Source organism: Cynara cardunculus, assembly GCF_001531365.2.
Source record: "Cynara cardunculus var. scolymus isolate 2C chromosome LG 17, CcrdV1, whole genome shotgun sequence".
In the NCBI taxonomy this organism is placed as follows: Eukaryota; Viridiplantae; Streptophyta; class Magnoliopsida; order Asterales; family Asteraceae; genus Cynara; species Cynara cardunculus.
This window is the reverse complement of record NC_037544.1, coordinates 857,271-882,876: the sequence shown is the minus strand read 5'-3', so window position 1 is coordinate 882,876 and position 25,606 is coordinate 857,271. Positions and strand designations below refer to the sequence as shown.

Sequence of the window (25,606 nt, the reverse complement as noted above, 5' to 3'; positions counted from 1 at the left end):
TATATATATATATATATATATATATATGTATGTATGTATGTATAGGGGGCTATAAATGGAAGAACTTTGTATTTTGTGAGGACTATGAGATCCATTCACAACCACACATGTTGAACCCGTACATGATAATTCACGCTGTGAATACTTATTGAATCCAAACCAGTGTGTTTTCTATTCCAAACGTTAAACTCAAACATGGTAATTCATACTGCATTACTGCAAATACTCATTGATCCAAGGCATGAGTTTTTTATGTTTCAAACATTAAACCTAGACATGATAATTCCCACTGTGGTTACTCACTGAACTCATACATATGGTTGGATCTCACAGTTCTTACAAATAAGCTGGTTCTCAAACGATTACCACCATATATATATGTATGTATATGTGTGTGTATATGCATATATGTATGTATCTATCAATCATGCAAGCTGCAAATTCAAGATAACTAATCAACAATTGATTAACTGACAAACCATAAACATCACCTTTTGCTTTGTAAGCTGTAATTTCTCAGCAATCGACATCTTTGGGGGACGAATCCCTAATTTCGTTTCCCTCAATCTGTTAAGCCCTAAATCTTCAATAATCGTCCCAAATGCCTCCCTAGGAAAAATAGCTTTCGGAGCAAATTCTTCACAAATCTCAGCCAACTTCTCCCTCGCTTCAACCATCATCTTCACCTCAACCGCCGTAGGCTTCCGACCACCCCTCATCTCCGCCATCGTCGCCAAAACAAGCACCATCTCCGCCACCTTCTTAACACCAAAAGCCATTCCACGATCACTACCTCCTCTAGCCTTCTTATTACACAAATCCCTCTCGATTACATCCTCCAACGATCTCTTCTCACCTAAACTCCCGGATCTCACCTCCGATACATCCATAGACGCATCCACCGCCATCTCATCCATCGATCACCAACCAAAACCATAAACTTCGTCTTCCAACCGTTCCTTGACTGAAAAAACAAGAATTACTGGTTAGAAACCTGCATAAGGGAATGAGATTAGATGCCATTAGAAGCGGGAATTGGGGAAAACCCTAGAGAGAGATGAAAAGGGGGGAAAGGGAGAGGGTTTATGGTTTGAAAATGAAAGACCTTTTTAGCGGGTAATTGAAGATGTGTGTTTATGGGCAGTAGACGAATGTTGGGAAGAATGCGAAGAGGGGGAACCACAGAGACCTGCTTGTCCACCTGTACCTTTGTGCCTTCCCTTTGCAAACTCACCCTTTCTCGCAGTTTTGTGACCCAACCAAACACATAAAAAAACCACAAATTACAAATTTTGAGTAAGTTACATTTTTAGTCCCTGTACTTTGTTAAATTTGTTATTTCAGTCCTTATAGTTTTAAATTTATAATTTTCATCTCTATAATTTACAACTGGAATCTATGATTTATTTCTGTTTTCATCTCTATTATTTACAATGTTTTGTTGTTTTAGCCTCTCGTACTTAAAAGTAAGTAGTAGGTTCAAGGATGAAAATAACGATAAATTGCAAACCATGAAGACAAAAATTGTAAATTTCTAAATTATAAGGACGAAAATTGTAAGTTACTCTTAAAATTTTGAGTAAATTACAATTTTAGTACCTATGGTTTGATATGTTTTGGTTTTAGTCCTTATGGTTTCTTATTAGAAATTTGTTCCTGGTGATAGATGTTTGTTACAGAATTGATCCATGTTAGTAAAGTTTCCATCTCTTATTCGTTAAGCAAAGTCATGTGCCACTTATATGATAATTTATTAGTTGAAGCGTAGTCAAAATATTAAGTACCCTGATTTGTATCTCTCATTTTTTCCTCTATTTTTTGCTGCTTCCGTCTCTTTGTTTGTTAACCTAACATTGTTGTAAACAAAAGTTTCAATACGAAAATCTTGAATTCTGCTTTGTCCAATTGGTCATTGTCGCTTGTTGTCCACCGGCTTTCTTTTATGAATCAATCTACATACACTTTTGTTTTTCTTTAAGCATCAAATAGGATGAGAAGTAAGAGATATAGGAACGAGGGAGGGATAGGTTTACTTATTGTCCTCCTATTGTCGTTGGAATGGTGTGTTCGTCTCTGCCTGTTCAAAAAGCGACAATCAATGGTCTTAAAGGAGCACCTATCTGCCTGGCTGGAAATCTAACCTTTGGCAGACATCGCAACTCTTGGCATATGCTATGTAATCTGCAAGGACCGTAGGCCAGTAGTGACCATGTCTCCGAGGTGAAATCCATAAATATACAAAGGAACACCAAAAGCATGTGAGAAGGTCTCGGTTCCATGCAGGTCTTTCACCAACGGTTGACAATGAATTAGCACGATACGAAAAAGATGAGTTGATATATGAAATGTTTGGAGAAGATTATAATGTTACATGAGTGTGAAACCATACGAGAAGGAACCCAACAAGATTTAAGGGTCCTTGCAGCAAGTTCTCTACTTTTCAAGGCCTCGAAGTCTTGATTGCAGATAGCAAGAATGCAGCTTCTTGTTTTATTTAAATTCAGGGTTTATAAAGCAATCTTGTATATATTTATATTCAGGGTTTTGGTTTAGAATACAAGGAGTATGTAAATTTTAAAAAGTTCGAACAAATTTACACAAATATTCTCCATATTTGGGTTTACGGTGGTGTGGCCGACAGTCAACAGCAAAATTGAGAGTGGTTTTTAGCAATTGAACCAACAGAGGATGGTGTTGATCATCATGTCATTGCAACCTCGTATTTTATCTGTATTTTGACCGAACTACCCTTTCAATTCATGAATAATAGATAGACGACGTCGATGGCATGGACCAATCAATAACAAAGTTGATCACCCAGGATAAATTCGTAATAAACAGATTTTAGTGATCAAAACGAAAAACCACATTATACCACAAGGATGAAAACTGTAATGTATTATAAAAATAAAATAATAATATTAATTATTTTTTCAAGTTTAAAGCTTTAATCTTATTAAAATTATAAAATTCAATACCAAAAAATGAATCAGTATACCTTCTTATAAAACGATAGATACAGACCTGTTTTCTAACCCAAAAGGTATAGCAAGCAGAATATGAGGTAAGATAGATACACGATTGTTCTCTGACCAAAAGGTAAATCAAGCAGAATCTATGCCAAGATGAATGCAAACTCGTCATCTGCCACAAAATATAGGGCGGTCGTTTTAGTAAAGTCTCGTTTTTTTACCTTATTGTGATTGAAGCAAATACATCGATCCACTTGAAGCTGTGACGAGTGGCCATTGAAAGTGTAACTAATAGACGAAACGTTCGATGTTGGAAGTTTATACAGATGTTCTTAAATCCAAAAAATGATATGGAAATTCAAGTTCAAGTATGTGTGACCTAAAGTTGACCTTCTACATGCACAATTGATACACACTAAGGCTTACCCATGAACAAGTAAATGAAATCAATGGTATGAGCAAAGAGATGGACAAAAAAAGCTACCAAAAGAAAAAGGGGTAGCGAAACGACCCTAGGCCACAAGCCTAATATCGACCCACTGAATCCTTTTGTATCATAACCAAAACCGTCTTCATTGCAAAATGTGTATCTCTTTGGTTAACCGGAAACGGTGCCACGACTCATGGATGACTCCATCATAGAAAGTAATCTGGTGCTAGTTTTTTAGCAGGAGCTCCTCTTGATTCCTGCATATGGAGTCGGATTTAGACCAAACACGAAGCACAATTTTCCAAAATCAAACAAAAAAACGGACGAAGTATATCCCACTTGAGAGTAAGATATGGGGGTAAGATATATGCAGACATGTCCTCTAGCACAAACCACAAACCATAGAATTGATGTTTCCATAAACGTTAAGATAATAATGCATCGGATCCCGTCAGAACTTTGCAGTCAAGTCTTTGGTATAAAAACCAAGTCAAACAATCACAATTTATCCCACTCGAAACTGCACTCTGCGTGATTGGGATATACACAAATTTCTCCTCTACCCCAATGGAGATGAGCTATTTATGTGAAGACTTCCACAGTAAGGTTTGGGAGGGCGGGATGTACGCAAACCTTGCAAGTCCTTAGTAAACCAAATAAACCCAATATATCTCATTCGAAAGCAGGGTCAGGTGGGTGAGATGTATACAGATGTGTCTATGCGGTTGTTTCCATGAAGATTGTAAGTCTTTAGGATGCATTTGGTACATGGGACAAGGCAATATAAAAACATGTCTCACGTTTGGCGTGACCTTGGACTATGACTAAGAGTCGTAAGAGGTTGTTTGGTTGGTTTTCCATTAAGTCTTGTATTAATAAAGTTGTCTGTGACCAAAGGGCCTTTGACCTAGCGGTATCGTAGCCCTTGACCTTCTAGGAGGTCAGGGGTTCAAACCTCACCATAGGTGAGGAGGGTGTGTGAGTTTATTTGTTGCATTTGCCGTATATAAATATTATATACTTCAAAAAAAAAAAGTTGTCTGTGTGGATTAAGTTGTCTATGTGGATTAACTTGTCGGTATAGATAGACAGAGGGAGTGGAGGTCTAAGAGTCGTGAAGGTTTTTGTTTAGGAGGGTTTTTTTATAGATAGAAGGAGCGCGTTTTTTAATTGGGATGGACAGGTTTGGAAAAAACTTGGCTTTCTGCATAAACTTCCCGGTTCCCTCTAGAATCTTACTGAATAAGTCACTTTCTATATTATTAAGCCCCTACCAAACAGTAATGTATAGCTGACCGAATAAGCGTCGAGTCTCATGAAGCTCATTAAGCTACTAACAAACAGACCCTAACATGACCTAAGTGGGACAAAATTTTATTTTTTTTGTCCTGCCAAAATAAGTGGAACAAAAAATCATAAAGACGAGACAAGATTGGTAAATTACTAAATTGCCCATGTCTAATTAAAACCTTAAAACCTTCCACAACTCTTTCACCCGCCTACCTAACTCTCACTCATCCAATCATGTCCGGTCCAGGTTCGTCTGCTTACCAAACGCACCCTAATGACTACTAACAAACTTCCAACATGGTTTTAAGTTGACTTGGCATGTTAATTTCGGCTCAAGGCATTACAAATAAATGGCCTCGGTATACCAATCGACATCTCCAAATGCTTACATTTTCCACTTGAATATATACAGGTGAAGATCCCAATGTACAAACCTGTGGGGCGGCTTCAAATACGCGAAACTTTTTGTTGAGATTCTCATCCAGCTCAAGAATGGCAGCTACATTACCACACCTGCAACCATCAAATTTAAATATCGATTAAAATAACTGTTCTTGATCACAGCAAAAATGGAGAATTTTCTACTCAATTCAGGTTTGAGAATTCACCGGTAACAGTAATTTGGAGCCGACCAGACAGTAACTATCTGGTCATTGAACATCCATTTGTAACCTTCCATTACCAACTGGTGAGCTCGACAAATGTAATCAATGTTGTTGGTGTGGTTAAAAGTAGTGACGACACTGCCACCGAACAAGAAACCGGCACCACGAGGACTCAAACCCCACCCATCCACGATATCCTCCGGGTCTGACCATAGGAGGTCACACATGGCACCTTCATGAGGTACTTCTTGCTTCCGGTCAATTGTCCGAATCTGGCAAGTTATTTTGCGGTAATAGATCGTTCAGGCAGGAAAAATGAAAAACGGAAAACGATAGAAGGGGTCGTATTTGGCGTTTCCCAAACCTGATCTAATGTGTTGATAGCAGGAGAGAGACCACCATGAACCGAAAAAATTTTGTTCTCAATGAGAGCGGACAAACTGTAAAAATTTCAGATTCAAATGGTGTAAGCAAGATACCAGAAATAAATCAAACCAAACTAAAAGCCAGTAAATCCCACACAGAGGTAGGGCAGGAGATAGGGTAGGCTGAAGTTATTGATAGCCCACAAGTTTGGGGTTTATAAAGAGCTCACAATCTCATTTTACATCCATGTGGGCTATGTCATCACAATGTACCTTTTGGATCCATTCACTTATGCATTTTATGTTTATGGTACTCGGTTGCTTAATTAGTTTTTAACTATTAATTTATAAATATTAATATTAAGTATTTAATTATCGATTATTATTAATCATATTTTGTTTAGTTAATTTTATTAAATACTATTAATTATTTTGAAGTATCTTTAGTCATATTAATTATTATTACTTATTTTCATATTGTTGTGGCCAAAAATCAAATAAAACAATTCTACAAAATGTTTTTGTACGTTATGTGAAAATTAAATCATTTATTAATAACTTGTGTAGTTGCAAGCCTAATAAGCATTATTTCTGGCCAAAATCAGTATGAATTAGTCCATTCATGACACCTTATTTAAGAATGTGGTGCCTCGTGCCTGGATTCTTTTTTTCTTACATAAAGATTCCAAGTCCGATGATGGGTTCCCCCTTGGACGTAAATGGCAATAACTTGAAGTATATAATATTTATATGTGTGTGTGTGTGTATATAGAGGGAGGTTTAGTGGAAACCCTTAAAAAATGAAAAGCTGAGAAACATCCTAGTACTCTATTTGGACAGTATGCACATGTGCATACAAGTAATTGAAGCTATTTCTTTGTTTTAATGCATGTTATGCACATGGGCATACCAGACAAATTGCTTGCAAAATACTTGTATGCACATGTGCATACCGTCCAGATGAACGGTTACCAGTGCGTTCCTCGGTTTTTTCTTTTTTGCAATTTTCCCCTGAACCTGACACAATATATATGTCAGATGCAATAAATAAACTCACACACCCTCCTCACCTTTGGTGAGGTTTGAACCCCTGACCTCCTGAGAGGCCAAAGGTTTGGATACCACTAGGAAGGAAAGAAATTTAGCAAACCTTAGGTAATCAAATATATCTGTGCAGTATCTCCAAACATTGACAGAACCATACTTCCTAAGGCATTCATCATAGAATCCATACACCTAGCATAGAGAATATCCATAAGGTCTGAAAAAATTCAAGATAGAAACCTACAAATCAAGTAAGATTGATATACCTGTGTGATTTGGCGGCTCTCATGGTTGCCTCTAATCAGTGTTATCCGGTCTGGATACCTCACCTGACGACAACAGTGATTTAGCTAAAAGAGAACACCTACGATAGTAGAATAATGACTACAACCATACAAAACATAAAATAACAAAAAGGTTCCAGTATCAAGAAACCATCTTATCACAAAAAGTTCTTTTCAGATCCATTACATTCATGGTTGTCAACATTGATGTAGAACGGTTGGTCCAAAAGAAATATCCAGATACTCCTCTATTTTGCAATATAAATGATAAAGATGTCTGTGTGGATTAATCTGTTTGTAATAGATCGGGAAGGTTTTTGTTTGGGAGAGGGTTTTTTATAGATGGAAGGAGTGTGTTTTTTAATTGGGAGGGGAAGGTTTAGAAAGAAAAAAAAAACATGATTTTCTGCATAAAGCTCCCTCGTAAAAGCTTACAGAATAAGCCACTTTCTATATCATTAAGCTATACCAAACAGTCATGTATAGCTGACCAAATATGCTATGAGTCACATTAAGCTCCTTAAGCTGCTAACAAGCGGCCCTTAATTTGAATGCCTTAACGTTTTATGTGTGAAGTTAAAACCAAACTAAACAAACACAATATATCACACTCGGAGCTAAGGCCTGGGGGGATAGGATGTCGCAGACCTGTCCTCTACCCAAAGGGGTAGAGAGACCGTTTCCTTGAAGATTTCCAACTTGCAACAAGTTGTGAAAGTTTTTGGATATTTTAAAAAGAAACAATTGAGCACGAGACACATGAAAAAAGTAGCAAAAGAGTGTGTGCAAACAGGCATCAAGAAGAGTAAATAGTCAAGTCGTCATAAGAAAATTGTTTAAAAGTGGTTGTTCTACATCTATGAAAAAAGAATATGATGACAATTGCATATACTTTGACGCTATGGCTGACATCATCTTCGACTCCAAATAGTCGATTAATGACTGTCCCATAGATGCAGAAGTCGATTCAATTCTTTATAATACTTTAAAGAATTACATATATGAAAAATGAGGCAACTTGAATTGTAATTTATCTTGATTTTGGTTCATCACTTATTCATGATGATGGTTACAATCATCTAACACGGAAATAGGTAATTTCCTTGTGTTTTTAACCTACAAATACTAAATGTCGAAGAATAACCAAACATGGTGACTTGGGCATCAAAAATAACTAGTTGTTACCTTTAGTGAGAAGCACATGTGAGCAAAGAAACTTGAATGTACAAAAAATAAACTATAAACACTATGACTTGATGGAAAACTGTCGAATAAAAAAAATTAGATAACTTGTGAGCAAATTATGTGAACCTCTAACTCAAGGAAACAAATCTCATCTCACAGGTCACCACATTTGCTTATTTTGTATAAAGCAGATACATCAAAACACAAATCTAATAGATGAACCATAACTTTTACCTTCAGGGCAAGTAAAAGCAAAAACGTCTCCACGGAGTAAAACCCTCTATCCACGAAGTCCCCAAGAAACAAGTAGCTAGTCTTTGGGCAATCACCTCCTACTCTAAAAAGTTCTTTCATGTCATAAAACTGTCCATGGATGTCACCACATATCTAATACAACATACAGAGAAGTATTAGAATATCCTTCAGAAAGAGAGAGTAAGTCGAACCAATACCCAGAGGCAAACGACAGCATGTATGATCAAAACAGTTGCAATGAAACACAAAAATCAGCGGTTGGTTCACCAAGAGTAGCTTTTGTGCCTACTTAATCTCATTCTCAGCTATAACACTATTTGCCTTATCTGTGCTGATCATTATATCTCAATGGTTAACTTGTCGCTTGGAGTTTATACCTGTATCTTGCTCAACATTGGTTGGTGGATTAGAATCTTCAACATACTTCTTGGTTTATAAATGATTAATCTCTTTTTTCCGCACTTCGAGCTGTATAAATTATTTTCCTTAGGGCTACCACAAAATAACATCCACAAATTTCCAAGTAAGATATGGGCTACATTCATAAACTAAATTATATAAAAACCATGAACTGCATCATCTTGGACTGTATAGGATGATTTAGTAATAAATTTATGTCATGTGTGTATAATTCAGAAACAAAAAACAACAGAATAAGTTGTGAGGTTTTGATATGTCCACGAGCAAGTGATACAAAATATTCAGCTAATGTTCATGTTTGATAACAACTTTGAAGGACTACAGAACAAAACATGCTAAACACAGAAATTAGGAAGCATATGGTCATCTTTCTGAAAGAGCTTTGGAAACGGATAGCTAACAACTAGCCACTAAATTGAAGCATCTCATTTAATGGTTAGTTACATCACATAATTAGAAACTATGTGGAGAAAACATCAATCACTCTATAGTATCATTAGGGTGGGATTTCACCACTTTACAAGAGAAGAAATCACTAATTAAACACTAGGCAAGAAAGTTAACAGAATACAAAAACACCTTGCTAACAGCAAATACTTGGATGAAACAACCCAAGTTCCCTAATTACATAAAGTTTCAGTTACCCGTATTACTACCAATTGTAGAAACATATAGTTCAAAATAACACAGACCAATAAATTCTTAGATGATTTTTAATTCCATAACATGTAGCAGAAAATAATATCAAATCAACAGAAGTAGAAAACACTTGTGTTCTCCAAATCCAGTAAATTGTCTTAATGGACTTCCAACCCAATTTTCACTAATGAGGTCAACTAACTGTGTTGAAATCATTTAAAAGATTTAATGTAAACCCTAGAATATTGGAGTAAAAATCTGTTTCCTACTCTTCTGATAGTCACCATCCTCCCTTCTCGGATCCTACTGTAGATGAAGTAGATGAAGTGCCAATGGGCAATTGAGATTCACATTGAACCATTATGAGATTTCCAATTCGAAATGCAAGCTAAAGCATTAGAAACATGGATCCAGCAATAAACTCCAAAACGAATTCTTCATCGCATTTTCAGATAGAAATTAAACTAACGGTAAATAAAACCCTACAATCAGTAGCAGATTTCTTCATGCGGTGAAGACTGAATCGTAGCCTGGTGCACAAAAAAAAATAAAAAAATCTTACGGTAACAGGAGCATCAACCCTTTGAACATTGCTCTCTTCAACGAGGATTTCCATAGCTTTTAAGCAAAGAGCCTTGACTTCAGACTCTGCGAGTGGTTCACAGTTCTTGAGCTGCTCAATTTGGCGGTCTAGGTCCGACATCCTTCCTCTCTCCGGCACGAAACCTTCCCTTCCTCTCCCTTCTTAGATTTATAGCGTTAATACCTTTCGATTGTTGAAAACTGAGGGAAGATTATAGAGGAATATGATACTTTCCGACCACCGCCGATTGTTAATCGGACGGAGGGACTAGGACCAGTCCGGCGGTGGTTTCTGTGCCCTCCGAATTTGTACGACGGGGGCACGATTTCAAGTTGGAATTTTAGATAATGCGGTCAAAGAATTAGAAAATCAAGTCAACGTTTTTTCATAACAAATTTTGAAGGAAAATTGCTCCACATATTCCTATAATATTAAAATATTATTTTTATTTTTAAATATCTATACTGTTTTATAAAGTTTTTGACAAATACTCTTAAAAACATTTTTTATACATGAAGTACTGTTTATTGATGTATTAGAAGGGTACTTGTGTAATGCAATGAGATAAATCTTGGTTTTTTATATTTAGTTTTTATTCTGTCTCTATCGATATAATACGATTTTATATGGTTTTGAGAAAACGGTAATTTTTTATTTTTAAATGAAATATAAATAAATTTTATGTGGTTTTGGCTTCTTTAATTCAATTTTTTTTATTATAATTTAATTTAGATTTAATAACAAAATAATTTATTTTTTATTTAATAATATAATTTTTTATAAAGATAATAATTAAATATTCTGTTAGAACTCAGTGATTATCTTAATTATATTTTTTATTTTTTATATTTAAAATTGATGTATATCTTGTATTTGATTATGTTTATCTGCAGTTAGTTACATGAATTTAAAATATAGAGCTTTAATAAGTTGTATTTACGCAAAATTACTTGTAATCTTGAATTTTAAATAATATGCATCAATAAACAGTACTTCATGCATAAAAAATGATTTTTAAGAGTTTTTGTCAAATGTTTTATAATATAGTATAGACATTACTTAAACTTCAATATCACAAGAAAATAATGCACAATTACAATTTATTAAAGTTTTCATGTTTGAATTTGTATAACTAACTGCAGATAAACATAATCAAATACAAGATAAAAATTTTGTTCTAAATAGTAAAAATCTAAAATATAACTAGGATAATCATTGTGCTCTAACATAATACTTAGTTATTATTTTTATAAAAAAAATTATATTATTAACTCAAAAATAAATTACTTTGTTATTAAACCTAAAATAAATTATAAAAAGAAAATTTTGAATTAAATAAACTGGACAACAAAACAAGAGTTTATAAATAGTTATTTTGATACTAATATCGATATTTTTTTATAAAAAACTTATGATATATTAAAAAATAAGAACATTATCTTTTCCCAAACCACATAAAATTGTATTATAACATGGACATAAAACAGAATAAAACGAAACATTAAAGTCGAGATGTATCTCGCTGCATTACGCGAGTACCCTTCTAGTTTATCTTTAAAGTATCCTATTGACGGTCTCGAACCAATTTTTGGGTGTTCTTCATATGCGGAGAATAAACCATTATTTCTCCTACTTTTTCCATTTTGGAGATAGTTTTTGAAAAGCTATTGGAGCAAAATATTGACTCAAAATCATCATTTTTTTTATTTGTCTGTATTTTAGAGAAATTATTTGAGATGCTCTGATGAAGGTTCATGTTAAAGTTTCTTGTGATATTTTACAAGAACTTCCACTGTAGAATAAAGATTTTTGTTCAATTATAAATTCTTATTAGAACTCATGTGTTTGAACAAGAACCCGAGTTGTTATGTACATTTTTTCCTGTTATTATTTTATTTATTATTTTATTAACCATTTTATTTCTTTTAATAATTTATAAAACATATAAGTTGAGATCAATAAGAAAAAATATAAATTAATTACTATAAAGGTTTTTATATTAATAAGTTAATTTTAATTATCTTATTATATTGTTTTGTTGAAGAGGTAATTAACACAAGTTTCAATATTTTATCCACAAATTTTAAGAATATATTCAACGAAACTATGAGAGGCATTTAAATGGAGTTCATCATTAACTCTGCTCTGACTTGGTTGAATATATTTTGCCACCTCGAGATTACGATTGATCCTTATTATTATTTACTAGAAGAATACTCGTGCAATGCAGCGAGATACATCTCGATTTTGATGTTTTATTTTATTATTTGTTCATGTCGATGTTATAATACGTTTTTAGGTGTTTCTAATAAAGCAATAATGATTTTTTTTTAATAAAATATAAATTTGAAGATATTATAAAATTTTGAAAAAAATATATATATCAACGTTAATATGAAATCGACTATTTAAAATTCTTATTTTTTATTATAATTTCTTTAATTTATTTTTTATTATAATTTAATTTAAGTTTAATAATGAAATAATCTATTTTGGTTTAATAATATAACATTTTTTATAAAAATAATAATTAAGTATTATGTTAAAACTCAATGATTATCTTAATTATGTTTTAGATTTTTATATTTAAAATAAGATGTTTATACTGTATTTGATTATGTTTATCTGCAGTTGGTTACACGAATTCAGATAGAGAGCTTTAATAAGTTGTATTTACGCACAATCTACTTGTAATCTTGACTTTTAAGTAATATGCATTAATAAACAATACTTCATGCATAAAAAATGTTTTTTTAAAAGTTTTTGTCAAATGCTTTATAATACTATAAGAGTACTCGTACAATGTAGCGAGACACATCTCGATTTTTAATGCTCTATTTTATTATTTGTCACTGTCGATGTTATAATACGATTTTATGTATTTTTAAGAAAGCAATAATGATTTTATTTTTTAATAAAATATAAATTTGAAAAAAATATATCAATGTTAATATCAAAATCAACTATTTAAAAGTTCTATTTTTTATGTAAATTTTTTTAATTTATTTATTTTTATTATAATTTAATTTNGTTTAATAATATAACATTCTATAAAGATAATAATTAAGTATTCTGTTAGAATTCAATGATTATCCTAATTATATTTTAGATTTTTCATATTTAAAATGAAATGTTTATTTTGTATTTGATTATGTTTATCTGCAGTTAGTTACACGATTTCAGACATGGAGCTTTAATAAGTTGTACTTACGCACAATCTACTTGTAATATTGAGTTTTAAGTAATATGCATTAATAAACAGTACTTTACGCATAAAAATGGATTTTAAGATTTTTTTCTCAAATGTTTTATAATACAGTATAGATAATTATTATCTATATGTTTTTTTTTAAATAAAAAATAAGTAAAATACCATTTCTGAAAAAAAAAATCATGGTAAGAATCAAGATTTTTGTTCAAACAGCTATGACATGTTAGGTTACTATAAGAACCTCTCCACAATGGTATTTCTTATAAGACACTGCATTTTTAGCTTAGAATAACCTTGAACTGGAAATGCTGTGAATTTCGCAAAACTAATAAATAACGAACTGATAAAACACTTTCGATTAAAGGATAACCATCAGTTCTTACGCTATATTTATTCAGAATTACACCTGTAAAATAAAGTTAAACTCTAAATATTTACTTTGACAGATACACTTATGTCGCGTTTTTTTGGTTACCGGATATCTAAAATAACAAAAATGTTCAACCAACTGATTAAGTTACTGAACGTTATTTGTTTGACCCTAAACAAATTCTTTTAATAAATAAACCATTGAACTTTTTTTTTTTGAATGATTAAGGTGTCGTTTACCAAACGCTTATTCGGATAAGCGCTTACCAAGTCACTTTACTTTAACGAATGAATATGACAAGGACTAAAAATCTTACCCGGTAAAAACGAAAACAAGAATCGAGTGTCTTACCCGGTAAGGGGGGACGAGGACTCTTGCCATGGTTAGCGCTTACCAGGATAAATCGTTGCATACGATGCGTTTTATAAAATAAAATCTTACCCGCTAAGTAAGCGATAGTGTTGAATTTTACCGGTAAGTGCTTACCGGGTAAATGTTTAGGTAAACGGCCCCTAAGTTCACGAACATTAATTTTTGAACAACTAAACCATTAAATTTTTTAAAACTGGTTACCTACGTTACTTTAACCAAAAAACTATATGTAAATGACTAGAAAATTATAAAGTAAAAAAATAAATAAATCAGATTTACCATTCAAGCCCTCACATCCAATGACATTGCTCCCCTTCACATATCTTCCTTTTTTATCTGTTATTTGTCTTTTGATTCTCATTCTTTTACAACATATTAGTAAAGTATGTACAGACAGATAGTTAATCATTTAAAGTGAAAATAATTAACTGTTTATTCAACAGATAGTTATTCACAGTGAAAAAAATAATAATTTGAAAATTACCTCTTAATATATTTGAAGTCTGTTTCGTTCAGATGTTTGAGTATTAAGAGTGTTTGTTTTAATTTTAAAATAAGTATCATCTGAAATTTTAAGTGGTAAACGTATTATTTAATATCTCTTAATCATAATCTGCCTTCTACCAAATGGTTCATATTCTGGGGTCTGGAAGAGATTTTTCAGTAAAAACTATTTATCTTTTATACTTCTGTAAAAAACTACCTATCTTTTACATTTTTGTATTAATTTGACCGATTCAAATACCAGACTTCAGACACAAAAACAAATAATCTTACTGATCCAGATTTCAGACTTCAGAACCACCTCTTATAAATCATAATTAAAACCACACTTTAGACTTCAACACCTCTTAAAAAACAAACACCATCGTAGTCCGTTAAACAAAAAGTCTAATAAACTTTTCCCTCATTTTTGTTTCAAACATAAACTGTGTATTTTATTTTTTAATAAATTATTTTATTAATATTTATTATCGATATATAATAAAATATTTCAGAAAAACACAATTTTGACGTGTTATTGAAATAATTTAAAAGGAAATAATAAAGAAAGCAGTCGGTCGACAACGTGGCCGACCCGTTCGGCAAACCCGGTGAATGCGTCGTCGTTTCGAAGCTTGAATCATTATCTTGCGAGTAATTAACGAGTTGTATATCTCGTCAAATTAAATTATGTATTTGTAAATGTAGACGACGACGATAAAGCAAAAGACAAGCTCGCCGGTTAATGGTGGCGCCGTGTTGTCTCCTAACATCATAATCATCTCTAGATTCTACTTCCATCTTGTTTTTGATCGATTCACAGCTTCAATTTCAATCTCATAATCCATATCACTGATCAGTTGAGGATTTGAGGTAAGTCTTTTTCGGTTAATTTGGTCCTTTTTTCGTATTTATCGGTTATGAATCAGTTATTGAAATTCAATCTGGAAATAGTTATCTACTTTGATCATCTTATTGACTCAAGGAAACAGATGTATGTAAATTTTTAGAAAATCGATTGTCTTCATTGATGCCCTAATTTTTGAGAATTTGGGAATTCTACAGTGATTGTATCCAGATCGACAAAGCTATAATGTTCTGTTATGGAAGAATGACGTAGATGACCTAATTTCATAGCGACTGATGTTTCGTTCCTTTCTTTAACCATGTTCGAATTTGAAACCCTAGTTTGGGGTGCTATAAATTCGGATTACTTGTTTGTTTGCTATGATTATAGCAAGATTTTGATTGTTACTACTTACTATGAAGTAACGGAGTTGATTGTATAATGGTCATGGGTAATTGAGGTGTTACAGTTTTTGTTGATTGTGTTTTAGACAAATGGCTTCTTCATCGGATCCATGGACGAGGGAATACAATGAAGCCTCTAAACTTGCTGATGATATCACCAGCATGATATCGGAGAGGAATTCCATTGGGTCGGGGCCAGAAGCACAGCGTCATGCATCTGCTATTAGGCGGAAAATTACGATATTGGGAACCAGACTTGATAGCTTACAGTCTCTTCTGACAAAGCTTCCTGCTAAACAACCATTGTAAGAATGTTGGTTTGTTTGTCTATTGAAATTCTTCCATCGAATGATGTCTTGCCTCTATTTGTAGTACAGCAGCAAACCATTCACACATTACTTTATTAGATCTATGACGTGTCCCTATCACGTTATTCTGCAAATTCTGCTCTTATTAATGCACTACCAGAGACTATTCTGCTCTTATTCTGCAAATTCTGCTGTAATTTTTTTTGGCTGAAGTGTAGCTTTTATGGAATCGCTACTAACAGCAATTCTGATTTTCCTGAGAACCGATGAACGTCCGTAGATGGATAGACATAAACATATAGAGATCTTAGTAATTTAATAAACGAGGAAGCTTGAGTTTCGGTATATTGACATACCAACATGGATAACATGCTATTATTTCACAAAGATTCTCGTTGTTTGTGGGAAAATCAGTTATTTTGGAGGAGACATATGCATAAGATCCATAGGCAACCAAGTCTTTAATTATTACATTCATTGGCACTATCTCCAAATTTGTTGGTGCGTACATGGCCATCCAAACGTATCCATAATCATGCCAATATCATGCACCTCTAGCTTGTTAACCTATCAGCAATATGCAAATCTATATTCTTCATAAAGAGGCTTAGAAGATCTTGTATATGATATAGTTCTCATGAACTTAATTATCTGATTGTAATAGTCGAATAGGAAGCACATATACTACTTATGTTTTACAGGAATTTTAGCCATTGGAGTGCTTGTTTTTATACAATAGAGTAGCTCTTCTCATGCCTACGAAGCTGCTAACTGCTAAGTGTTCATGACTCGCTAACCTTCTGCAAAAAAGCTGGGGACACCTGAGAAGTAATTAATTATTATTTCCTCATGTCATTTGGCTTATAACCACTCTATAGGGAACACCATTTGGTTGCCGAGGTGCTGCATCTAACATGGGGTGTAGCTCATCTTTATCTGGAAGGTTTTCGTCCATGATCTACTTTCTTTCTGTAAATTGGGTTTATAAAGAATCTCCAGGGATAGTCTATATGTGTTTATGTTGGTATGCGGTACATGAACTTAATACCCCCATCACAAAATTATAGTCCACATTTGATATATGAGAGTCAAATTAATTAGATATAAACTTCAACATTGGTAAGAAGCCACTAGTTATTGAGAAGAATTGACAATTGCGTTAATATATAAGAAGAGCTTTAAGGTAGAGAATATTTTGCTCCGCAAAACTATAACTATGGATGCACATTTTAAATTTGAGAAGGACTAGGCGTAATTTTTATAAATCAAAACTGCAATCTAGTGGTATGTATGGAGTAGTTTTTAGGTCAACAAGCATGAAATTGTCACGCCTTTCAATAAAACTAGTCTGCAAGTTCTTTTGTTGGTGTATTTATCAACAGTAATAAGTGGAAATCGTATAGAATCATAGAATCCTTATCAGGCATTCAGTGACGTTATTATGTACATGTGATTGCTTAGTTTAATATCAAATTTTGTACGTATAGTATCAGAATATTCCAATGTTAGATCTTTTTAAAGTAACTTATTGTCTCGGCTTTCAATTCCTAATCCGTGCCAGATACCATATCTGAAGTTTAACACATTAAACTAACTTGCTTTTGTCTCTGGAACTTCATTGAAACTGTAATAAAATCTTGTAATAACCGAGGATTCTTTTTTCTTTTATTGCAGAACAGAGAAAGAGATGAATCGACGCAGAGACATGCTTGGAAATTTGAGAACAAAGGTAACACAGATGGCCTCCACATTGAACATGTCAAACTTTGCTAATAGGGACAGCTTGCTTGGGCCAGATATTAAGCCAGCTGATGCCATGAGCAGAGCAGCTGGGTTGGATAACTCTGGTGTTGTCGGGCTTCAGAGACAAATTATGAGAGGCAAGCTGCTATTATTATTGACAACCCTTTCTAATTTAGCTATCTGTCTTTCTCTATTGCTATCTGTATTGCTATATTTTTTACTCATATCTAACTTTTCAAATTGTAGCATATCTGTATTTCTCCCTTTCACACACTTCTCATTAGCTGGGAGTCTTTCATGGAGACAATTGCTCTACACTTTAGGGTAGAGGTCAAATATGTGTACATCTTATACCCCCCCTCCCACCTCCCAGTGGGATATAGTGGGCTTGTTTGGTTTATTTGACCTTTTCTAATTTAGAAAATATATTGCACTTCAAACAATTAATGCAAGGGCTGCTTGAACACATTATTCTTCTTGACTTTCAGGTAGGGTTCTTTTGTTATTTGTAATATTCGTCTCGAGTCTTTTTTTGTAATCAATTATTTGATTTTCGAATTTCTTTATGCAGAACAAGATGAAGGCCTAGAGAAACTAGAGGAAACAGTGATAAGTACCAAACATATTGCTTTGGCAGTCAATGAGGAACTTGACCTGCACACTAGACTTATCGTATGCCATTCTCCTGTTTTCACTTATTTCCAATACGTTATCATTAAGCCTCCCGTTAGAAGTTATAAAATCAATAGGCCATAATGGAAGTGATCTAAAGGTTCTTTTTTGATATGCAGGATGACCTGGATGAACATGTAGACATTACAGACTCCCGACTTAAGGTTAGACTCTTGCTAATAATGCTTACTTGATAGCAGTGCAACTTTTATCATGGTGATCAACCGAGCAGTTCATATATCCCCAAGAGCATCTACAATTGAGCTTTTTTTCAGAAGTCTTTTTGCCACCAAAGATTATGAAAGGAGAAAAACCCTTTTTGCTTGTAACTGTACAAGCTCCCAATAGGCTTGTGGGTCCCACTTTTGCTTGTTTTGTTTGGTCACTTAAGTTTGTGGGTCCCACTATTTTGGAGAAAAAAAGCTTTAACTAAAAAACTTACCATTGTGGATGCTCTTAATTTCAGCTCCTACTACTTGTCATAAACAGATTGTTGGTACTTCCAAATATGTTAAATTCCACTATATTAAACAACATTCCTTAAAAATTACTTTACCACCGTTTCACAAGAAGGCAACCAATTGAAAGTTGCCATTTTTAATGTAATATCTAGAACTGTTTTCAATGTGCCTTCTCGTTACTTCTCTTACTCGTTTTTCTCATTCTGTGATTCTTATGTGTCAGTCTTTGTTGTTCTACCTTTTTGCTCACACTTTTGCACAAGCCCATGGTCTTCACAAAAACAACTGGTCTACTCTTTGGGGTTGAGGACAAGTTTGTGTACATCCTACTCTCCACACCCTACTTTCAGTTAGGAGTGTAAATGAGACAAGCCGTGAGTCGAGTCGAATAGTAGGTTATTCGAGCTCGGTTTCAAAAAATTATACCAGGCTCGAGCTCGAGCTCGAATAACTTTTTCAATGTAGGGCTCGAGCTCGAATAACTTTTTCAATGTAGGGCTCGAGCTTGAGCTCGATGCTCGTTTATGGGCTCGTACTCGCTATTAATTAATTAACTCGTTTATTGGCTCAAGGTTGATCATTTTTATTTTTTATTGTATTCTTTATGAACATATATGATGAGTATGCTTAAGTCGAAAAAGTATATGCTCGAATGGCTCGGCTCGGCTCAAAAAATTTAATTGAGCTTTCAAACCAGCCTAGTTGAACATTGGTTTTATGAAGCTCGTCTCGTTAAGTTAAACGAGTTCTATTTTGTGTTCAAGATCGACTCGAGCTCGAGAATTATTAATCTCGAGCTTGAGTAGCTCGTTAAAAGCTCGAGTCGTTTACACCCCTACTTTCGGGTCAATTTGGCTTGTTTTGATCATTTACCAATTACAAGTTGCGTGATGCATGATCTCTGCTTGGTGTTTGATAACTTGTATCTCGGCCTTGTTTTTATAACAGAGAGTGCAGAAGAACCTGGCGGTTCTGAACAAACGGACCAAGGGTGGTTGCTCCTGCTTGTGCATGCTATTGTCTCTGATCGGAATCGCGGTCCTAGTCTTGGCTCTATGGTTGATCCTAAAATACTTGTGATGCAAAGCGTATCTAGCTCCGTGTGAAGACCGACTTGTTATACTGGTGATCCGAGTGCTTTGTGTGTGTAATAATTTGTGTTTTTTGGTTAATTGGACGGCTGTCGAGTGCAAATACACGCCGGTTTCTTGCTCCTTTGATGCTATATATATATCTATTCAGTGTTTTGTGCCTACCAAAGAACAAAATTCTGAGTTGCTAAACATTTGTTTGATGGTGTGTCGTGGTAATTTGAGTTGTTGAATCTTTTTTTAAAGTATATAATATTTATATATGATAAATGTAACAAATAAATTTACATATCCTTCTCACCTTTTGTGAGATTTGAACCCCTGACCTCCTAAGAGGTCAAGGACTATGATACCGTTAGGCCTTGACAGCTTCTGAAAGGGTTATTTATCGGTAATACGATGTTTTGACTGAAAAATAAAAGCTACACTTTGATGCTCCATTGCTCCTTACAAGTCGTTGGGTTGAGTCTTTTTAAGACGACTAGAGATTTTTGGGGCTTATGGTTACCAAAAAAAGAAGAAGCTAGTATCCTTTTTTTGGATTAACCTGAACCTCCAACCCGTTATGCGAACCCAGAGTGGCCACCCGCTTCGTGGGTCGTCCGAAGTCATATCATTTGAATCTCCATGGCAACAAGAAGATTTTTATTTCTCCTTGGATTCGAACCTAAGACCTCCAAACACTTTTGATCTTTGTAGTCCAAGCTCAAACCAATCGGACATCACCTTTGTGGTTGAAGGTGATATCTTTTGACCAACCTTCAATGTGATATAAGGTTCTACAATCTTTTGTTTGGATTAAACGATTTTCTGGATTTGAAATCTGCAAACATAGGATTTCGAAATCCTGATGAGGTGGTTGGTATTTCATGGGATTTCGTAAGATTTGCATGTAATAATGTTTTAAAATATGTTAAAATATTTGTTTTAAAAATCAATTAATAAAAAACAATTTAATTATTTATAAAAAAATGGAAATCAATTTCATTTTAAATTCTACAAACCAAACACATTAAATATTTTAAATCCAAGTCTTTCAAATTTAGTCCATCAAATCAAACAGACCATAAATGCTTAGTTCTTAAGAGTGTTTGATTTGCATGATTTAGAATGAAATTTAATTTTTGTAAATGAATGTTTGTTTAAGGGCGATGGCAAGATTAAGTCAGGTTTGATGGAAGATGCGCGGTAAAGATGCAATGAAAACAATTAAAACCCATGGATCGGAAAAATGTCGCAGCCCAGGCGTACCAACAGCCATGGCTGCTCGCATTTTTGCATTTTGAGCTCGCAAAATGACTCGTTTCTTGACCTTTTTTCTTCATTTTTTTTGCAGCAAACCCTTGGTAACATTTTTACCAACACTTTGATATATAAAAAACACAAATTTTCATCAAAAAATGAGTTCCAAAATTTGATTTAAAGCCACAATCATGTCCAAGGGATTTCTAAACGTCTATGGGATTTCAAATCCAAAACTTTCTTTTAAACCAAACACATGAATGGAATGCAATTCAATTCCAAATCCCTACAAATCCCACCAAATCCCGTAAACCAAACGGACAATAAGAAATCGAATGTACCATAATTTCTCCAAAAAGACAGAAAAAAGCTTATGTAGGAAGAGGTGACAGGTCAATTTATTTCATGAAGTGGCTGTTCAAAAATCAAAACTGAGCTAGAAAGCCACTGGTTAAATAACAAGAAACAAATGCAGTCCATAATGATTACATACAAATCTCACCAATTTGTTTAAATAGTTTTACATATTCACCAATTTCCTTCCTAATTTCCATTCATAAACCATAAATCTTTGATGCTTCATTCTCCTTCACTTAGAATTGGAACAATAAGTGGGTTCATTTGTGCAAGATAAACAATTGCCCACCTGCGATACCCATAAAATATAGCTTTCGTTAAAAAATATATACCAACCCAACCCCGTGATATACTACTAGAGACTAGAGATTGGGGTGGGATGTACCCTAAAGGTAGAGTGGCTGCTCCTGTGAAGACCTTAGACCCCTGACATGTGCAACAGTGTGAAAGTGGTTGAAAAACATATGGCATCACCAAATTAACTCTCTAAGGGGACGTTTATCAACACAAATCGGGTAAATGCTAACTTGGTAAGAGTGTCATCCTTGTCAATACTAATTACTGACCGAGTAAGAGTCCCTTAGCTTACCAAGTGAACAACATCTCTGACCGGGTAAGAGCCTCTAACCAGCTCTTACCCGATAAGAGGAGGTATGCAGGAAGTAAATAGCCCCTAAATCTTGGCTAGCTTTGTGTCCAAATGATTAAGACTCCATACTAGATGAACTAGAGGTCTTAAGTTTGAATTCTATGCTCGGCTTGATGAATAGGGTGCTCAAAATTCCTTTGGGGTGGTTTCCCACGTCTCTCTAGTAAAAGAAACCTAATTGAATCACCCCGACAAAGATCAAGAAAAAATACTGCATATATTTCTCGTGGAAAGAACCATCTGAATTTCAGCTTAAGGTTTAGCGTCAATAATATTCTAGAATGGTCCATAAAAAAAAGAAAGGTGGTTCTAGTTGATACAGCAGCAAGCAGGATGAAGACACCTTCAAACATGATATATGGAAGAAAGGGAACATTATATGTATATTACTCCCTCCATGCCAAAAAGGCAAAAAGCGAGACAATTTTTCATTTTTAAAACTTAAAACGTAAAATGAACAATGATTAGTAAATCTAATTATTGACACCAAAATATCTTACCTGCAGCACTTCTTTTATGGTTTGATGTATTGCTGATTTCTTTAGATACACATATTTATTTCAATTTTGAGGCTAAAGTTGCCTATTTAACACTCAAAAGTTGAAATTGGAATCCTTTGTTTTTATGGGATGAAGAGGGGTCTTTAGACTTCTTTAGATGTTGACATGCAAACATCCAATACACATCAAATCATATAGGACTAGGTTTTACCTAAAAAACCCATAAGGTCCTGTTTGGTTTGCAGGATTTGATAGGATTTGGAGTTAAAGTCCATCCCAATCCTATGTTTGGTTTGAAGGAATGCTTGGATTTGAAGTCTCGATTGAAATCCCACAAACATGGGATTTAAAATCCCTGGGAGTAGTTGATATTTCGCAGGATTTTGTATGATTTGTTTGCAATAATGTTTTAAAATATGTTAAAAACACTGCTTGTAATAATCAATTAATAAAGAGGCAATTTAACTATCTTTATAATTTCTTATAATTTGTTTTTATAAATTATTTATAAAAAATGGAATTCAATTCCATTCCAAATCCTACAAACCAAACACACAAAAATTCCAAATTCTTCCAATTTCAAATCCTGCCATGAAAGCCAAATCCCTCAAAACCTTAAAGTCAAACCAAACGGGCCCTAATTATCAGGAATTCCATATTATTTGGGTTATAAAAACTGCTAGATAATGTTGTGTGTTGGTTCAGACAATGTCAAGTGTTTCCATGACTACTAGCCTCTCAATGGTGCTTCCAAAGTAAGCTTGCAATAATGCATTAATATTATTCATAATGCAATCCTTGCTAGGCATCCATGGAGCATCATAATTTACAGACTTACAACCACTAAAAGCTTAGTCTTCCCTGACATGAAGAGACCATCCTGAAATTATCTAAAAACACATGGCAGAAGTTTTCAGCTTGATATGAATTGCCACCTTCCATACATGGTATGCAGTCCACCTAAGGGGAAAATGCCATTTAGGGTGCATTTGGTACGCATACATGACAGGACTGGAATGGACATGACAAGCCTGGTGAGAGTGAGGTAGGCTGTAGGCAGGTGAAAAAATTGTGGAAGGTTTTAATTTTACATGGGTAGTTTAGTAACTTACCTAACTTGTCTCATGTCCCTGGTTTTTGTTCCACTTATTTTGGTGGGACAAAAAAACTGAATTTGTATCCCACTCAGTCTAGTCTTGTCTTGTCCTGGTCTAATTGTCATGTCAAATGTGGGACATCAAGTTTTTGTTCTGTTCTATCTCGTCCTATCCTGCGTACCAAACGCACCTCAAAGGACTCACATATAAGCAGATTGATGTTCTACATTCACATTATACCATCATTGATCTTCAATATTTACTAAGAAACTTCAGTTAATGCTCAAGAAAACAAACTTACATCATCCAACAGCATACAGTTGCAGTAGTCACCAATGTAAGGTGGAACCTGCACCATATATATACATGTCAATGGTTATCTAGTTGTGACATGAACATCATGCATACATCATAAGTTACTAAGATAGATTATGATAAAAGCAAGCCCAACACATTCTCCACACTTATCCCTTATGTGCTTATGTGTAAGTCTACTGAAGTTTTCAACGAACTGACCAGTACTTCTTATGAAAATACATGGTATTGATCATCCAAATAACAAGTATGTGCTGAATAGTTATACAATGGCAATTGTATTGCTCAACAAATTTTATTTGAACCTTTTACGTTCATTACTTAATAAATAAATAACCAACATCATCCTAGCCAGATGGAAAAAGATAGTATGCATGGTTGAATGATCATCTAAGTCTAACCACTGAATGCTTTATTGGTCACACACTGACTGTAGCAAAACCTCTTTCAACAAGATATTCATTGCTTAATGGCTGCACTAAAGTTGTGACGAATCACACACTGAAGTAGAAATTTACCATGAAAAAGCAATGGAAGAATTCTCAGTATAGCAATCTTTGTTTATTCTTCAGTAGAAAGCATTAGTAAGTATGAAGAGTGGTTAACCCTACAGAATACAATAATTATAATACTGAGAGCTGACTGGTTCCTAAACAGTAAGAGCTTTATGCTAATTACTAATATCCCAAGCAAAAGTTTTTACAAGGAAAGATCTGATCAAATGTGTATGTAATCAATTGAAAAGATAGAACAATAATCACAATTTCAGTGAGGTCAGTTCTAATCAATGCAGCCCTCTTTTAGCAACTACTCCTCCACAAAAGCAACAATTTACATTAGTAATGTATATATGTTAACAAAATCAAACATTCATCGAATCTGAGACCAAGTGAAGTAAAATCGGAGCATACAGGTTAGCAGAAGGTCCCTTGTTGCAGCAGATTCGAGTGCAAAGGCACGCAATCATTCCGATAACAATGAAAATCAGAGTTGTAAGCATAAAACCCATCGCATTAGATCGATCTAGCCACTCGAATCAATATCAAAGTCCAAATCCAATAGCGAAATCTGTATTCCCAAATATCTAACCGCTTTAGAAGAAGAAAAATGAACCCTAATTCATACGGATAATTGCATATGTATACATCTATATATGTAAAACAGTAATTGACGGAAATACACAACGAATCCGATCTCCGGTGACCGGCGATTGCTTTCTTGTGGTCGTCGAAGCTCGTCGATCCGGATTTAATTGATCCGCTAACTTCCAATATTCCGACCGATAAAAACGACTTCTGACGTCATCAACGGGTTTCTTGTCGGCCCAATAATTTCAATTGGGCCTACAGGCTTAAACCCATCAATCAGTTGATTTTAAAGTCCCTAAGCCCAATTCAGTGAGAAAGCATTAG

The 25,606-nt window shown here is 34.1% G+C and overlaps 4 protein-coding genes across 10 annotated transcripts in view; 1 reads left to right on the top strand and 3 right to left on the bottom strand.

Moving 5' to 3' along the window:
• LOC112500120 overlaps positions 1-1,192 on the bottom strand; it is an 8,700-nt gene extending 7,508 nt beyond the window's left edge. For all 4 annotated transcript variants that reach the window (XM_025103428.1, XM_025103430.1, XM_025103427.1 and 1 more), the window contains exons 1-2: positions 1,106-1,192; positions 492-964 (exon numbers count right to left, since the gene is read on the bottom strand). In XM_025103428.1, coding sequence (XP_024959196.1) covers positions 492-917 — 426 coding nt within the window. In that variant the 5' untranslated portion in view covers positions 918-964; positions 1,106-1,192. The remainder of the gene's footprint in view (positions 1-491; positions 965-1,105) is intronic.
• A 2,031-nt stretch (positions 1,193-3,223) lies between these two features.
• On the bottom strand, positions 3,224-10,384 carry LOC112500212 (serine/threonine-protein phosphatase PP-X isozyme 2-like). Of its 2 annotated transcripts, none has more exons than XM_025103581.1 (8): positions 10,052-10,384; positions 8,410-8,562; positions 6,973-7,035; positions 6,813-6,898; positions 5,662-5,737; positions 5,301-5,569; positions 5,127-5,205; positions 3,224-3,659 (listed from the first exon to the last, which is right to left on the bottom strand). In XM_025103581.1, the coding sequence occupies exons 1-8, from the start codon at positions 10,190-10,192 to the stop codon at positions 3,609-3,611; spliced, it is 918 nt and encodes a 305-aa protein (XP_024959349.1). In that variant the 5' UTR covers positions 10,193-10,384; the 3' UTR covers positions 3,224-3,608. The 2 variants fall into 2 exon arrangements, with proteins under 2 accessions (XP_024959349.1, XP_024959348.1); XM_025103580.1 differs by lacking the exon at positions 10,052-10,384 and adding an exon at positions 8,808-9,352.
• A 4,800-nt stretch (positions 10,385-15,184) lies between these two features.
• Positions 15,185-20,274, top strand: LOC112500425 (syntaxin-52-like). The gene is made up of 6 exons (XM_025103920.1): positions 15,185-15,381; positions 15,846-16,064; positions 17,742-17,947; positions 18,382-18,482; positions 18,602-18,646; positions 19,892-20,274. Exons 2-6 carry the CDS (start codon positions 15,850-15,852, stop codon positions 20,021-20,023), a joined length of 699 nt encoding a protein of 232 aa, XP_024959688.1. The 5' UTR covers positions 15,185-15,381; positions 15,846-15,849; the 3' UTR covers positions 20,024-20,274.
• Positions 20,275-21,652: 1,378 nt separating this feature from the next.
• LOC112501297 (V-type proton ATPase subunit e1-like) lies at positions 21,653-25,447 on the bottom strand. Of its 3 annotated transcripts, none has more exons than XM_025105009.1 (4): positions 25,340-25,447; positions 25,106-25,262; positions 24,181-24,228; positions 21,653-21,922 (listed from the first exon to the last, which is right to left on the bottom strand). In XM_025105009.1, exons 2-4 carry the CDS (start codon positions 25,201-25,203, stop codon positions 21,856-21,858), a joined length of 213 nt encoding a protein of 70 aa, XP_024960777.1. In that variant the 5' UTR covers positions 25,204-25,262; positions 25,340-25,447; the 3' UTR covers positions 21,653-21,855. The 3 variants fall into 3 exon arrangements, with proteins under 3 accessions (XP_024960777.1, XP_024960778.1, XP_024960779.1); XM_025105010.1 differs by having other exon boundaries at positions 25,375-25,445; XM_025105011.1 differs by having other exon boundaries at positions 25,380-25,445.
• Positions 25,448-25,606: the final 159 nt, after the last annotated feature.